Below are 16832 nucleotides of genomic sequence, written 5' to 3'. Positions count from 1 at the left end.
GCATTCTCACAAGGTTGGTGCAGGTCCTGGCCGGACGCCCGGCCAAAAGAATCTCCTTCAAGGTCAGGTTAGGCTGTAAGGGAAACAAGAACGACTGAGATCCTTACATTTTCCAAATAATCAGATTAGATGTGCCTGTTAAAAGCAGCAGCATCTTTGGTACTTTGCCCACCACGGGCTTGGCATGATGCTTGTACAGACATGTTTACTTATTAACTGTGCAACCCCACAGATGCCTCTGGGAGTGTTCCATGTGGTGACTGCCAAACAACTCAGGATTAACAATACCCCCCCTCTTTGAACTGCAAGTAGTTGAGCATGTCAGGAATCTCAAAAGCCTTAATAAAACACAACTCCTGAACCCACACGTACCTTTTGTATTAGTTAAAGGCTTCCGCACACAGTGGATAATCTATTACGGTAAATCCTTCTTGAAATGGGAATGTGGCAGATAATGTTTTGGCCCACAAACCAAACGATTTCCTGGAAGGTATCCCAGAACGTACCAGGCAATGTCTGGGAATCAGAGATGTAGACATTTCATCGTGAAAATGCAAGAAACATCCCAACCAAGCATCCTTCCGATGCAGCAAGCTGTTCAAAATGGGCCAAAATTCATAAGCCCTTCCTGGCCTGATATTCAGAGACATGCTACATTTGTGAACACTGGAGGTCTATCTAGCTCTCATAACATTGCTGCTGACAATACTCCCTTCAGACTTTGATGGAATTTAAACCAAACATTTACCCAAATTAGTGGTTCCCAGTTTCATTTGTAAATTAAACACCTGTTGGCTCTATCGTGCAAACAGATGTACACATGCATCATCAGGATTTAAATGCTTTTGTTGTAACTTCTGAACAGGACTTCTGGAGTCTCACACAGAGGTCTTGGACATCACTGACTATGCTACTTAATCCTTTTGAGATGTTGAGGATTGAATGCAAAGCAGATATTCTGCTACTGAGCCACAGCCAATCTTCAAACTTCTTAGGATCAGAAGTTCATGGCAACCCTTAAAGAATGAGAACAACGACTTCCCAGTTCTCCCCACACAATTCTGCCCAGCAAAACTGGTAGGTGGCAGTAATGTGCACTCCAGGAAATGGGAAGAGTCAATTGCCCGTTAATACCAATTGTTGCTCATCAATGGCCATGTCATGCTGTAGCCTAAAGGGAGAACCATATTATATAACAGCATAACTCATACACAATGACTGGGTGTTTGTTTTTTTAAAAAAGATAGTTATTCCCATATGCAAAATAATTGTGTATGGCATTGGTTGTTGTGGGTTTTCCGGGCTGTGTGGCCGTGGTCTGGTAGATCTTGTTTCTAACGCTTCACCTGCATCTGTGGCCGGCATCTTCAGAGGTGTATCACAGAGGGAAGTCTCTTACACACTCTGTGTGTGTATAAGAAAGTGGGATTCTTCCCCTCCCTCTCCCTCCAATGGTTTACATATAGGTATGTGTGATCTAGTCACAACTGATTGACTGATGGAGACCCCATCAAGGGGTTGTCAATGCAGGTGAGAAGCACAGGTGGCACGCCACTACTTTCCCCTATAGAGTCGTTCTTGGTAGCCACCCATCCAAGTGCTGATCCTGCTTGCCTTCTGAGATCTGATGAGATTGGGCTATATTGTTCTGCCTTCCTTCCTTTACAGATATCTGGAAATCGTAACTCTCCAATGCCAATGATGGGCAGTAAATTACTCCCTTCTTGGCCCAGCCTAAGATTATGTGTGCAACTATGAGAAAGAGCCAAAAGATAGTTAAACTGAATCCTTTCTTGAACAGTTTGACCAAGAAACCACTAAGGTTAGGGATTCCTTCCTTTCCACATTAGGCCAACTTATTGCAACAGTGGCAGAAAGAAACAGGTAGTTCCTGGGGTAACATGGGCTTTAGAATCTTTTGAAGTCCTATATAAACCCCTTGATGCTGTAATGTGTAACACCCCTTTAAAATGTAAGCATGAAAAATATATATAGGGAAAGGTCGGTCTGAGATCAGTGCATCAATGAAGCCAAACATCACTGAGATCTGGCTTTGCACAAAGTCCTGGTGCATGCCTCTGATGTGTTCCTTGGGAGTATCCAGATGCTTTTTATCTGGAGTCAGGTACAGACAGGGCCGTTGAAGGAAGGAAATGAAGCATGCACCTCACCCTTTCCTGCAGGTGCCAACAAGCAGTGGGCTCTAAAAAGTTCATAGGGAGGAATCAACGTAATAAGCCGTGCGTCAGACAGAGTTGTTGGCCTTCCAGATCAAGCTTAGCAATGAGAATGAGGCAGAGGGTTTTTTTCCCAGCTTTGCATCTTCAGATCCTCCTTAAGGGGACCTTCCAGGGATTGAACTTGGGGACCATTCGCATGCAAACCACATTGTTCATGGACAACTAGCACATTGTTATCCTATTCTTCCTTTAAAGATCTCTGGGCAGAATACACAGTTCTCTTCTTTTCCATGACATTCTCTCACAACAGAACTGTTGGCTAGTTTGAATGAGTAAGTGAGAAAGAGAGACAGACAATGAATGCCAGAGACTTCATGGGTAACTGAGCTCAGTCCAGATCTTCACGTTCAAAATCCAACACTGTAACAAGTTTCCCCAAAAACTTTTTTTTTACTTTATAAATATTTTGCATTTTTCTGCAGACCTAGATATTCCTTAGGTTTGGAGAAATCTATACCATATGCCTGTATGGCCATGCACCATGGATTTTTTGATCTTCACAAAGGGGGACATACTCAAGTGTATTAGATGTAATTCTATTATAACATGTACTACTTCTGAAACACAGTGTGTTGTAGTGGTTAGCGTGTTGATCAGACCTGGGGGACTTCAATTTAGATCTTCCCACAGCCATGCAATTCATCAAAGGATCGTAGGCCAGCCAGTCTCTCCTCCCTTTGACCTACCTTTCCACACAGGGTTGTTGTGAGGGTAAAGGGGGGAACCATGTACATCTCCCTGAGCCCTATAGAGAAAGAGCAGGACACAAATACGCTGGATAGATGTTAACTTTGTTCACATGTTACAGTGTACTCATGTACAATCTGCATATACAAATTCATGAGACAAGAGACTAGTATCTGGGAAAATGTGGGTTTTAAATCACACGTTCAGCTGTAAGTGCATAAATACAACATGACAATTATTCAATACACGTATAAAGAAAAATTAAGTGAACATTCTACCCAGATTATATGTTCATTCAGTATAACATGTGAACAGGGCTCTTAATGAAAGCAGAATCTAGAGTTGGTATTTCAGTATGTCTGTTAATGCTGTGCTCCTGGGCATATTTTTCTTTGTTTTGTTTTTAATCAGACATAAAATACATTGAAATGACTCCCACAAGAACAAAATGCACCATGGAGTCCTTGCAGAATTCCTCAAGTCCTTCTGGAACTCCACTGCCAAACCACGTCCGATTATTGCCTTACAGACAAAACCCTGGAGAAAATGCCAGCCTTAGAGACCATGTGACTTCCCCATGCGGTAACAGTCCCAGAGGCCCCCAACACTTCCTACCCATAGAGAAACAATCACCAACATTCCTCCAAGCATCTGCAAGCATCTCCATTCCAAAGCGGGGTCAGACAAGTTCTGCCACCAGCGAGTCAAATTCTCTCCTAGCTACCTCACCGGGCTTTGAGAATTTACTGAAGCCCTCTCCATATGGGAAGATACAGCAACGGTGCAGTGAAACATCTGTACTGTCAACAAGTCCTGGGTCAGACACCAGCTACATTCTGGGAAGGTAAGCATTTCTGTTTGGAACTCACCTAAGAATTGCAACTTGTGCTTTTGGCAGTCAAGACCTCATTTCCCCTTTTAATTAGAGGATCCATGTGCTTCAGGGACTTTAATGCCCAGTGTGGTTCTGAAGGTGGTCAAGGGTGGAAGGAGGATCTGCAGGCTCAACTATAAAATGCACGTGGCAAATTCACCCAGTCTTAATTTGCCTGCTGTTGAACATAGAAGGGAGAGGAGGCTGTTTAACACTTCAGCCTCCACTCAGTTTCACTATTCCGAGCAGTTTCCCTTCTTTTGTAGTTAGCATTTTAACCAAGGAAAGAAGAGGTCATTAAAAACATATGTTTTGTCCTTTTAAAATACTAACAGCAGAGTGGGGAGCTGGTCTCAAATAGCACAACTGGGTGGCAATTGGAGGGTTGAACCCTTCATCTCCTCCCCATATGGCCCAAGGCAAATTGAGGCTCCATAAGCAGGCAAGTTGCATTTTATAAACATGTTGAGATGCGTGATTGTTGTTTAATCTCTTTGAACTTTGAATTCCCTTCTTGTCAGTTAATACCTAAAGAGAGCTAGATTGGCCCTCTGACCTTTCACTACTGTTTTTCTCCTCTCTCTCATGATTACAAAGATCCTGTCCATTTTCCTACCTGATGTAGCTCCCTCATCATACCCTAAGCATTAATACCATTCTCAGCCCCCCCGATACAAGCCCATCTAGTTCTGAGTTAAATTTAAATCCTCCTTTGCTCTAAACCATTATCAGAATTCATTCCCTGTGCATTAGTAACCAGTACAAGCATGAAGTCAGCCTAGAGCAATGCTTCATACAGTGGTTCGACAGGCAGCCTCCTTTGATGGTGAGTGATTCTGTTTAGTCTCTCCATCATACGCAGTTGAATAATCCAACCACACCCAGAGACAAGTTAGAATTTGTTGGTGGAGGCCAGTTGGCCAGCCAACTGGCAGATGAAGAGAATTTCTTTTAACCCAAACACTTCAGATGTTGTTCCTAAGTGGTCCATCTCATTGCATGTTGGGCGGCATAGGCAAGATACCTGATTTTCACAGATTCTGTGCTTCAAACACCTCAGAAACAGCACCTGAAACATGGGGGGAAATCGGGGTCAGAGATTCTCTTCCTTCACTCAGCAACTAACAGCCAAGCCCTTTATGTTTCCCAAATTAATGGTCTAATAATTAGTACATGGAATTAGAAGCCAAAATGCAGTTTAGTGAGAGATAAGAAACAGCAAGATTCTCCACTAGTGTATATCTTTAAGAGACTAGACCCAGAAATGACAAGGAAAACGATAAATAAAGAAAAGGGGGGGGGGGTTATTGAAAAGAAGGAGATATTACAAACAAGAATGTTGCAAATACACAAGACACAAAGAAATAAAGAGTGGAGTGAATTACAGAGAAGGAGGTGGTTCAGGGTGATACATTATCTGTCCAGAAGACCAAGGAGCAATGCATATTCACTGTGTACTGACTGGGCCCGCTCCGCACATGCAGAATAATGCACATTCAATCTACTTTCACAATTGTTTGAAAATGGATTTTGCTAATCTGCACAGTAAAATCCAGCTGCAAAGTGCATTTGAAGTGGATTGAAAGTGCATTATTCTGCATGTGCGGAAAAGCCATAGAGAGAAGTGCAATGTTGGGTGCATGGGTAGAACCAACACTCATGCAGGTGCCATTTACTTTCTGACTTATTGAGGTGGAATCCCCACTGGAAAACTAAACCGGATAAATCCCGGTTCCAAAAGAAAGAGCACCTTTTTATCGTGGTTGCTCCCTCCCCACTGCAGCATGAGACCTCAATGTCTATCACGATTGCAAGCAATATAAAACTCCCCACGAACACGCTCAGCGGGTCTGTTCTTCCTCGTCCTGATTGGCTGTTGTGTTGTGTTGGGGCGGGAACTTTTTTAAAAAACTTTTTTCGTGCAGCTACCATGCTACGTAGATGCATAGGTAGAATTTCCCTGCCTATGCATTTGAGCAGCTGATTGGCTATTGTGTTAGAGCAGGAACAATACTCCACCCTCGTCTTGTTTTTTCACGCGCAGCTACGCAGATGCACAGCTTCGCCATTCCAATTCATTACCTGTGCAGCTTCGTTGGCACAGAAGGCTAATTTCAGTTTACACAGTTTATAGTTTACACAGTTTACAGTTTCTACATAGCCCTGCCCGGCGCACAACAACAACAAAAGGCTGTGCGCACATTGCACACAGCCCACTGCACCCTGATTGGCTGGAAGGCTACACATCACTCCCTGTAGCGGGAAAAATAAACCTACTCTGTCCCCTGAACCTCCCCACCAAGCCAGCTTCAATGCGTGTTTTTCAAAAAGCTGCACTTCCATGCAGGTTTTTGAAAAACGTGTGATAAGAGGGAGAGCGTGTGCCAGAACCGGGATGAATCCGTGTTCAGCACTTAAGCAGTGGGGAGTCCTTGCTTAAACCATGTTTTTTCACATGAGTATCACGTGAAAAATTGACCATAGGGAATCGACCAGAATGACATATGTCCTGGGGTGATGTTAGTGAGCATGCCTCATGAGAATAATGTCTCAATGAGGTTATCGGTGCTGCATGTTCCCAGAGACTTCTGAATGGTGGTCTCCGGCCTTAACAAAAAGACACATTGAGCAGCTGAGTGTGACTCCAATTCCTTAGGAAATTATTTCAAGGTGAGGCAAAATATTGATTGTCTTCTCTGCTGAGGGGTGGGCGCTGTAAGGGTGTGTTAGTAACAGCTCTTTTTTTAAAAATAAATTTTTATTGATATTTTGGATTGTTACAGATTTATGTTATACATCTTTATGTTTCATCCTCCATATCCTTTTACCCCCCTTTTTCCCCTCCCCCCTTCTTCTTTTCTTCTTTAAATGTGCAGCAGCAGGTTCATTCTTTCTAATCTTCTTTTCCAGTTTTCTTCTGTGATTCCAATTTCATTTAACCAGTCTTTGAATTCAGTCCAGATCCACTTCATATCTTTTTGTTTTTCTTGCCATATCTGGTTTCTTGACATTATGTCAAAAATTTCTAATTGTATTTGTTCCCATATATATTCCAACCATTTCTGTATTGTCCAGATTCTTTTGTCCTTCCACCCTAATGCTATTACTCCACGGGCCGCTCTGATCATAAGTTTAAATAGCATTCTCTTTCTTTGTTCTATTATTGTATAATCCAGTATGCCTATAAATAATAGATCTATGTTTATCTTTATTTTTACATTCACATATTTTTCCATATACATTGTAACATTTTCCCACAGGTGTTTTACCTCTGGACATTCTAACCACATATGGGTGTAAATTGCATTTTTATCCCCACAATGCCAACATTTCGAGCTGAGTCCATTTATCATATATGCCAACTGTTTCAGTGTTCTATACCATTTTAATATTAGTTTCTTCTCCAATTTCTCCAATGCATATTTCTCTATTTTTATCTTATTTATCTTATTTGTTTTATAGAATCTATGTCTTTTACTCCATCTTGTTGCCATTTTTCCATTACAGCTCTTACCATAAATTCTTGATCTTCTATCATGTATTTATATAAAACTCCCAACATTTTCCTTTCCTTTCATCATATGTTTTTATACAATTTTTCATTATACAATCTCCTTCTATCCTGGAGTTAGTAACAGGTCTATTCAAGGTATGCTTTCAGAGGGGAAAGATGACATCAGCCCAGATGAGATTAGTCATGTCTGGCAGGAGACCCTATAGCTCCCATTCCATTAAGGGTGTGGGGAGGAATGACGTTCAGTGTTTTGAGTCAGCTGTCTTCTGAATGGACTCCATTTTGTCCCTGCTAGAGCCTTGTTAAACCAAACTTATACACACACATAGAGGGGAGTTAACCTTCTCATAACCGCCCCTTAGGATCATGGGAGTAGTATGGCCATTATCACTTTGTCTGAGTGTCACTACAGCAAGCTTGAACAGCAAAATACAGCACTTATTATACAGGCTCATTCCAACTGAATATTTAACATTAAGTTATCATACTGGTCTCTCTTCAATCTTATGTGTGACCTTTTTCATTGGCAGCAGCACTCAGTCATTGCGCAGCAACGAACTGGACACTCCTCAAACCAGGTCAACAGGAAGTCTTTCATCCATTGGCTCCCTGAGCGGCTCTTCCTTCAGCGCCCAGGGCTTGGAGGCCTTCAACTCTGCTGTCACTTCCTCCACGAAAGTGAATTCACTGCTACTGCCAACATTCTGGAAGGGACAGACCCCCCCTGGCCCTCTTTCTCCTGTCACAAACTCCACATTCTCCATCCCCATTTTGCTTGTCAATGGCTGTCTGGAGCACAGTGAGATGTCTGCAAAACCTTCCAAGGTTCACCAGTGTCCTTTCAAACAGAAGATGCCCCTGCCAGCTTCTGGCACAGTTTTGGACATTGACGGTCCCAGCAAGACCTCTTCTGAGAGCTCGCTTACGTCTTCGTCATCTGGGGAGAGTAAGTCATTCCTTCACTGTGGTTAGAAATGCTACCTGTGTTTCAAAATGTATTCACAAGTTGCTGCAAACCACATAATATGAGCAAAGCTGAAGTATGAGAGAGAATAAACTTGTGAGAGAATAAACTTGCTTATTAAAGAAAGTTGTAAGCAAACAAAGGGGGACAGTCAGGCTAAGAATTGTAGTGAGATATGTTTGCACATTGCCTTGAAAACCCTACAGGGTTGCCATAAACCAGCTGAGACTTGACAGCAGATCACATACTTGTATTTGCACCAGTATATAAGCCCCAACAGTACATTGTTCACGTGATTTTTTTTTGCAATCAGCTTGCTAAAGTCAGGGATGCTTGAAGGTAGTTTATCTGCCCAAGCAACAGCCATGCCACCGCAGCAGTGCCACAGGGCTTGGCATGAGTCCAGCTGGTGGCAGCCCAAGCTCATGATAGCAAGACAAGTCCCAGTAGAGCATCAGCAAAACTCTCCCTCTCCCCACCTCCCACAATTATTTTACTCCAAGAAATCACTTGGGGGGCTTAGATGGAGAGCTGGCCTTAAATGAAGTTCCCTGGGCTGACAAGGCTGTGCCCCCCATTTGCCAATCTTAGCTTTTTCTTTCCCTTTCATATGGGTTTCTTAAAGCTGCTGAAGAAGAAGAAGAAGAAGAAGAAGAAGAAGAAGAAGAAGAGGAAGAAGAAGAAGAAGAGGAAGAAGAAGAAGAAGAAGAAGAAGAAGAGGAAGAAGAAGAAGAAGAAGAAGAAGAAGAGTTGGATTTATATCCCCCCTTTCTCTCCTGTAAGAAGACTCAAAGGGGCTTACAAATTCTTTTCCCTTCCCCCCCCCCTCACAACAAACACATTGTGCCAGATGCATTGGAACTGAGAAGGCTCTGGCACAACTTCTTAACTACCCCAAGATCACTTAACTTCAAAGTGTATTGGATTGGAATGCACAGACTAATCTAGTTCCCCAGATAAGCCTCCATAGCTAAAGTGGCAGAGTGGGGAATCAAACCTGGTTCTCCAGATTAGAGTGCATCTGCTCAACCACTACACCACTGCTGAGAGAGATAAATGGGAAAAGAGCATGCTTTCCCTTTTGTCTCCATGCCCTCCAGTTTAGGCACCACTTAAGAGGGGAGCCGGAGAAGCATGGCAGGGGAAAAACAAAGCTCTTTCTTTTACTTGCTCACAAGGGGTTGGGTCCAGACAACCTTTTTGTTCACACTAAACCAATGCCTGTCTATACTGTAGCCCCCATCCAACATGCATGCCTAATCCAATCCAAGACCTTTATTGGCATCTAGGCTTTAAAATAACACATACAATTTTTTAAAAAAAATATAAAATTTAAAATAAATAAAAGATATATGACATTGCATGGAGTTAAAAAGCAAAGAGAATACAATAATAAAAAGAACCAGAGTAAAAATTAGTCCCCTTTCTTTGGAAGATGGAGCGTAATGACTTCCTGCAGAAATTTAGCTACACTCTCTCACATTTCTAAGATGGGGTTATGTAATAAGATCACTTTGGAACTATCAGAAAACTCTGCTCTCTGTCTTAAAATGGGGTTTATACACTTTGCTCGAATTTCATCATAAAATGGGCAATAGAAGAAAGTATGCTTTATCAGTTTCAGGGCAACCAAGCTTACAGGGGCAGAGTGTTTCTATATAAGCAACATTCTGGAATCTTCCATAGAGGAGAGCAGATGGCAAGGTGTTGAACCTGGCCATGGAAAAGGCCTTCGGCAATTTGGATTTTGAAGTAAAGCATGCAAGTCCCATTATTTCCAGCAGAACATTTTATGCAGCAAAGGCAGGACTCCAAAGAGGTGGCATAGGAATACTGTAAATCAGCCAATCAAGGTAATCCCATCCTCTTGTTTTCACCAGCTGGAAAGATGGTTGGATCCAACCCAATGTGTTCCTCTCCTTCTATTTCAGCCATTTCCATCATTGGGCAGAGGGGATAGAATGGCCACTTGTGAAGTGTGGAAGAAGGAGGCAAATCTCTTCCCCAAAGTGGCTCACCAGGACAGAGAGCTGCCAGTCATTGTTTCTGCACAGGCAACACAAATGGGTGAACTCATGTTGCCTGTGTCACTGTTTGCATGGTGGGTGCAGGGGCCACCCAGGGACCACTGCAATCCGGGCATCAGGATGCAGCAGGGTTTGCACAGGAAATGCTATGTTTCCCTGTGAATCAGACATCCAAGCATCCTCCCATGTGAGAATCCCCCCACTCAAGAACACCCCCCACATACACACACACACACACACACACACACACACACACACAAACATACCGGCTCCCTAACCGTGGCTGTCTACAGACTCCACCATAATGGTGGATGGAAGGGGTGGGGGAATAGAACACTTCCTGCTTGCCATAGCTTGCACAGGCAAGCAGGAGGCATCTGAAAACTGGGTTAAAGGGGAAAAGTCGCTAATTTAGCGACTTTCTGGGTTCAGCAAAAAAAAAAATCTGGGGGGTGAGTTCTGTGGGAACTTCTCCCCATCACACTTTTTTCACACCCCTTAACCTGTTATATTTTGCCTGTGCAGAATCACCCAAAGAGGGCAGTATCCTCTTTCACGTCCGCTGCCTCCTCTGAGTTTCAATGCTCAGTTTGGGTAGTTTCCATTTATGCTTCAATCTGGAGGCCTCGAGTTTAATGTATGAAGCTTTGCCTGCCCTTCAGAGATCTGAGTGGTGGGCATGCATAGAGGCTAAAATACTTACTCTAGGTTGGTTGGTGAGGCTTTGGCAATGTTACCAGCCAATGAAATCCTTCAGAATTTTAAAAGGAGGCTGATTGACCAAGAGCATCAGAATCTAACGAGAGAAGCCAATAAGTTCTGTTCCTCGCTCTACTTAGGAATCCATCCCAAGGTAGTGTTGGAATTTGGTTGAATATGGATCAGCCTAGTCCTGTGTGTGAGTGCAGTAAAGAAGCTCTTCCAAACAAATATATGCAAAAAAGGAAAAAAACTTACATTTATTTCAGGTAACTTCGGATCACAAGCATTGTTCCATGTGAAAAGTAGATAGATAGAAACCCTAGTCTAAAGAGATAACTTCCCTATAACAAGTGGGCATCCTAACACCCCATCAGATATGCACAAGTATGAATTGCTTCTGTGGGAAAGCCCCAAGAGGAGAAGGGAGCCACTACATTGTGCTCAGTACAAAGGAGAAGAAGAAAGAAAATGGCTGCAGGGTGAAGGAGAAGGAGTTGGTGGGCAGAGCCTAGACATGAAGAGCAAACAATAGAACAGCTTAGTGCTACATAGCGCCCCCCCCCCCCATTGTCCAGGCATGCAGAAGATGCTTATTCCAACCTTGTATGGCAAAGTACTTATACCAACTAACAGAGTCCAATCAGCACCGAGCCTTCATATGCATGAGATGTAATGTACTATTATCAGCTTTGTTGCAAGGCAGACAGTTAAAAATTCCCCATTATGAGAGAAATTGCATATGCACCATGAACTGTGTAGAAACGCTTAAGCATGTGCATTTGTGCCCCTTCCGCACACACAAAATAATGCGTTTTCAAACCACTTTCACAACAGTTTGCAAGTGGATTTTGCTATTCCGCACAGCTTCAAAGAGCACTGAAAGCAGTTTGAAAGTGCATTATTCTGCATGTGCGGAATGAGCCTGTGAGACAACTAGACTAAAATTTTTGCAACCAGTTCTGTTAAAGAGGATGAGAGAAATTGGAGTAATAAAAGAAAGATGGGAGAAGAGGCTAGAAAGAATGAACCTGCTGCTGCTTACTTAAGAAACAAAGAAAGAAACTCATGGGGAGGGAAGGAAAAAAGGGAAAATGTTTAATTTGGATGAAACATAAAGTTTGCAATATGTTTGTAAGAAACCAGTCCAAATATACCAATAAAAATTATATTTAAAAAAAAAGTTCTGGTAAAGAAAAAAATCTATTGGACCAACAAAAAAATTATACTTGTTAAATAATTAGGTTGATAATATAACTGAGACAACAGCCAAATTCCTGTGTCTCACTATTGAGATGCGTCCACAAAAGAAGAGTAAGACTTTTATAGTACCGCAGCCGATTCTCAAGATCTGTCATGTCATATAAGGGGGTGGGGGGAGTGTCTGATATGCCAATAAAGGTTGACTTGACAAAAGTTTCCATTCTTGAAAGTGCACATTGCTAAGTGTTGTATACATCTTTGAACCTACTATTCATATTTATTTAAAGCTGTATTGAAACCCATTTACAGCATGAATTTCTTGTGACCATGAAATCCGCCAGTTAATTCTGTGTTATCACACTGACTTCTTGTTTGCCTTGCACCTATTCAACTGTCATTTGCAGTAGATTGTGAGAGCAAATGCCGTCTCATTCTTCACTTTACAATCCTATGTCTGATCCCCATTTAACCTCCACCATCACAAGAGTAAAAGCCACCATCCCAAAGGAGTAGGATCCTTTACTGCGGTCAATCTAATTGCCTTTTTAATATCTTCTCCCCCTTCACTGTCTCTTTCTTCTTCTTGCAGGCTGTCCCAGAGAGGTCCAGACAACCATGAAATTTGTGTGGCACACTTCCAAGTACTGGTTCAAACCGAGCATCACACGAGACCAGGGTAAAATAAAGCATAAGGACCAATTTTGGGGGGAGGCAGTATATCTCAAACATTAGAATTTGCCTTGCTGGAGCAGAGTAATAGCCTAGATGCATTGACAAATGTTATGGGATGCTTTGGAGGGGAGAAAGGGTTGCCTTGGCAAGAAGCAAAAAACCCAAGTAGGAGGGTTTGCATAACTTTGCTCCTGCCTGTTGCTTTCTCTCTGTGGCCTCTTGTTGGTATTTGCAAGTGTCTGTCACAATTCTGGAATGCTCCAGGGGTGGGGATTTCAGGATTTCAAAGAGTTAATATTTGTTTGTATGTAAACAGGATGCTGAGGTGATATGGTAATCAGTTGACCTGTTGATGTCAGAATCCCAAAAACACACGCAAACTCCTGTTGAAGAACAATAGTTTTTAATGATGTTGGATCTTCCCTGGTCAAAGTCAGTACTGAGAATTGCCCGCACAAAACCCTATAGTTAAAACAACTTGCACCTCCCAGCCTGGGAAAGCGCACCTAAAAGTTACCATAAGAACGATAACATGAGATGGTCAGGCAGTGACCTTGGGCACCACCTGGTACTGCATAACATCCTACAGAAACAGTGGAAAGACAGTTAGAAATGCATTTAACCCATTCCTCCACCCCCCTGTGCATTTAGAAAGCAGCAAAAGCAAAACCCATAACAACAGGCCTCCTGACAGTTGATTAGCTATTGGTCAGTCAGATAGCCATTGCTTACATATTAGTGAGCAGGTCCATCAGAAATTATAAAGACAACTTGTTTTGTCTGTTCTAGCAGAATAGAATAGAACTGAACAGAATGGACCAGAGAATAAACTAAGCATATTGTTGTTACTGAAATATGTGACAGAGCAGTATAACATTTATTGGTTTTTTATTCTATGTCATCCCATCCTTTAAGTAAGTAAACATTTATATAAAGCAACTCATATCTCTGGCTCTCTTCTTCTTACTAGATGCTGCTTTTGTATCTCTGATAGTTAGGTATCTCTTTATAAGTCCTCCTCCAACCCTCTTTCCCCTCCCTGGCAGGGGAACTCTCAACCAACACTTATCTGAAAGTGCTTTATGCTCTCCCCATTGGAGGCAAACACAGACTTGCGTATTTCATATTTGACTCACAGCATTTTCGTTCTGTCCTTTGATCCCAGTTTCTGGATACTTAAGAATGGAAATGCTTGGGCCAGGAATGAGCAGAGAAAAATAAAAACAAACAAACAAACAAATTAACCGGGCAGACTTCTTCTATGGGAGGACAGCATTTGGGGACAGAGAAGGGACTGAAGCGCCTTTCCCACCTTGCTTATTTTACTCCTGCACCTCCCTATGAGATTCTAGCCATATGTCTGGTTTTTTTTTTTGGAAGGCTGTCCCTTAGAAAAGGAAGGGATGCTATTCCTGTTTACAGTAGGAGACTGGAATAATGAGTATAAATTACAGGTGGAAAGGTACCAGCTGAACATTAGGATTTCTTTTTTTGTACTGTAAAAGTATTTCAGCCGTGGAACTGGCTGCTGAGGGAGGTGGTGGTGAGCTCCCCTTCACTGGCAATCTTTAAGCATCAACTGGATGAACACTCGTCAGGGATACTCTAAACCAGAGGTGTAGCTGGGCTTTTTCACCACCACCACCCTGTGGCACCCCCCCCCCATGGCGGCGTCCCACTCCCACTCCTACTCCCACTTACTTTAGAAAACAGAGCAGGCTGGAGAACAGGTCTTCCTGTTCTGGTGGGAGCTACATTTCCCAGGGTCTCCGGGGAAATGTAGTTCCCACCAGAACAGGGAAGGCCTGTTCTCCAGCCTGCTCGGTTTCCTAAAGTAAGTGTGGGGGGGCGCCGGGGGGGCGCCACTGGAGGGCGGGGGAGAGGGGGAGGGGCTGGGGGATTTTGCGCCCCCCACGTGATCCAACTCCGTGCGCCCGGTGCGTCGCTCACCCCCTGTCCCCTGGGAGCTTCGCCGCTGCTGTAAACTGATCCTGCATTGAGCAGAGGGATGGACTAGATGACCTTGATGGAGCCTTCCAACACTATGATTCTGTGATTTTATTATTTTGCCCCTCCTTTTTGAATGGGTAATTTGCCCTTGATGAAATGTAGTCATAAAATGACATTCTTCTTTGGATAATCTTCCCCTCTCTTCTACAACATGTGTTCACATAGCCATTCAGCTGCTGATGGATGAACCTCCTGGTACTTTCATCTTGCGAGACAGCACCTCTTTCCGCGGTTCCTTTGGACTGGCCATGAAAGTCTTCAGCAGCAAAACAGGTACTGAGAATTCTCTTAGTAGGGAGGGAAACATCTATTCACAGAGAGGCTCTACTTCAAAACTAGGCAGGGATCAACTGACCACCATAAGGGTTTTGTATATGTTGAAGATGTCTGTGATTAAAGGTTCACAGTCCCAGTGCTGGCAAGAAAGAAGGGAAAGGGGTAGACAGAAAGGAAGATTAGAATATACCGGAGTATTCCAGTTTATGATCTCTGATGCAAATAGGTTTTTTCCTGAATTAAAATTAGAGCTGCATCTCAGGCCCATTATGCATGGCTGATTCCGCATGGGTCAAAAACAGCAGTGTGAAAATGGTGTAAAAGGGTTTAAAACGGGGTAAAAGGGTTTATACTGTTTTCACACCATTTTCACACCGCTGTTTTTGGCCCATGCGGAATCAGCCCATGAAACACTTACTTCAGGGCTTTTTGCTGAGCAGTAGGGTTGTAGTGGGGTCTCCTCGTGTTTCTCTGTGTACCCGCGAGGAGGTTTGCTACTACTACTGCACAGCTTGCTTGCTGAAGTTTCCAGGGCCTCTGCTTTTCCTTGTTCTCTTAACTCTGCCCATCAACTTGCTGTTGAGGTCACACAGGCACAAGATTGCTGGCTTTGTTAAAGCTCTGTAAATTGCAATTATATCATTATTGCTGTTATTGGAGTTATACTGATATTATAGTCCCTTTCCAAAAATAATCCCCCCAAGTGAAAGAGGCAAAGCTGTTCCCTGGACCACCCTCTGCTGAAGAAGGGGACCATGTCCTAGAACGGATATTCTTCTACACACACACACACACATACACACACAACACACACACACTGCCACAGGAGGAGAGAGATTTGTTATTTCAATATCCCTTGGTATTTTGATATTCCTGCATCAAATCTACCCCCACATTCCCTTCCTGTCACCCCTGTAGTGCATGGGGGGAGGGGGGTGGATTCACACCATCCCCGGAAAAGGGGAGCTGAGTGCATGGGAACAATGGGTGGATGGTGGGACCAAGCACTCTCTGTTATTATTATATTGAGATATTGATCTATTGATATGAGAATTTAGAGGTCAGTGTGCTTTGACTAAGCCCATGTGATTGAGCTTCTTTTCTTTGGCTTATGCTTGTTGGCTACCAAATATATTGACTGGATGAGTAGGAAGCACAAAGGAACTGTCAACATGGAAGAGGGGTGAGGAGGAAGACAGTACAAGCGTGAAGCTAGGTAGATTTTCAAAGCAAATTCCTTTTATTCCAATAGTTCAAATGTGTAGCAAAATTTCTGTTGTAGAATTACTTCTTAAAAACTTTTTATCAGAGTCATATCTATGGAAAATAGCATCCATGGCAACCCTGCCTCTGGCATCGGCATGCCTCTTGGGTACCCAATGAGAGGGTCAGGCCTTCTGTTGACTAGCCATGGGTCTTGTTGCTGGCTCTGGGCAGCGGAAGCCTCTCACTGAATCTCAGCTTATTGTGGGGCAGACGTGGCACCCCCAGTGACTGAGCAGTGCTAAGGGACTATAGGGCAGGCAGAGCAAGGCTAGGCCTGCAGCAGGTGGGTGGACAGGCAGGGATGGTGGCCACCTTCAAGTGGCACTCAGGGCATGTGTCATGCCTGTCATACCTTAGTTATGCCACAGCTTTTTATATCACCTCCCTGTTTGAAGAATAT

General features: G+C 43.2%; 1 protein-coding gene across 1 annotated transcript in view; it reads left to right on the top strand.

Annotated features, from left to right (window-relative positions):
* The window catches only part of TNS4 (tensin 4), a 47747-nt gene that overhangs the window by 12968 nt on the left and 17947 nt on the right, over positions 1–16832 (top strand). Inside the window, exons 3-6 of the mRNA XM_048516437.1 lie at positions 3339–3771; positions 7846–8261; positions 12798–12884; positions 15056–15163. Coding sequence (XP_048372394.1) covers positions 3339–3771; positions 7846–8261; positions 12798–12884; positions 15056–15163 — 1044 coding nt within the window. The remainder of the gene's footprint in view (positions 1–3338; positions 3772–7845; positions 8262–12797; positions 12885–15055; positions 15164–16832) is intronic.

Source organism: Sphaerodactylus townsendi, linkage group LG15 (assembly GCF_021028975.2).
Source record: "Sphaerodactylus townsendi isolate TG3544 linkage group LG15, MPM_Stown_v2.3, whole genome shotgun sequence".
NCBI lineage: Eukaryota > Metazoa > Chordata > Lepidosauria > Squamata > Sphaerodactylidae > Sphaerodactylus > Sphaerodactylus townsendi.
This window is presented reverse-complemented; position numbering and strand designations above follow the sequence as displayed.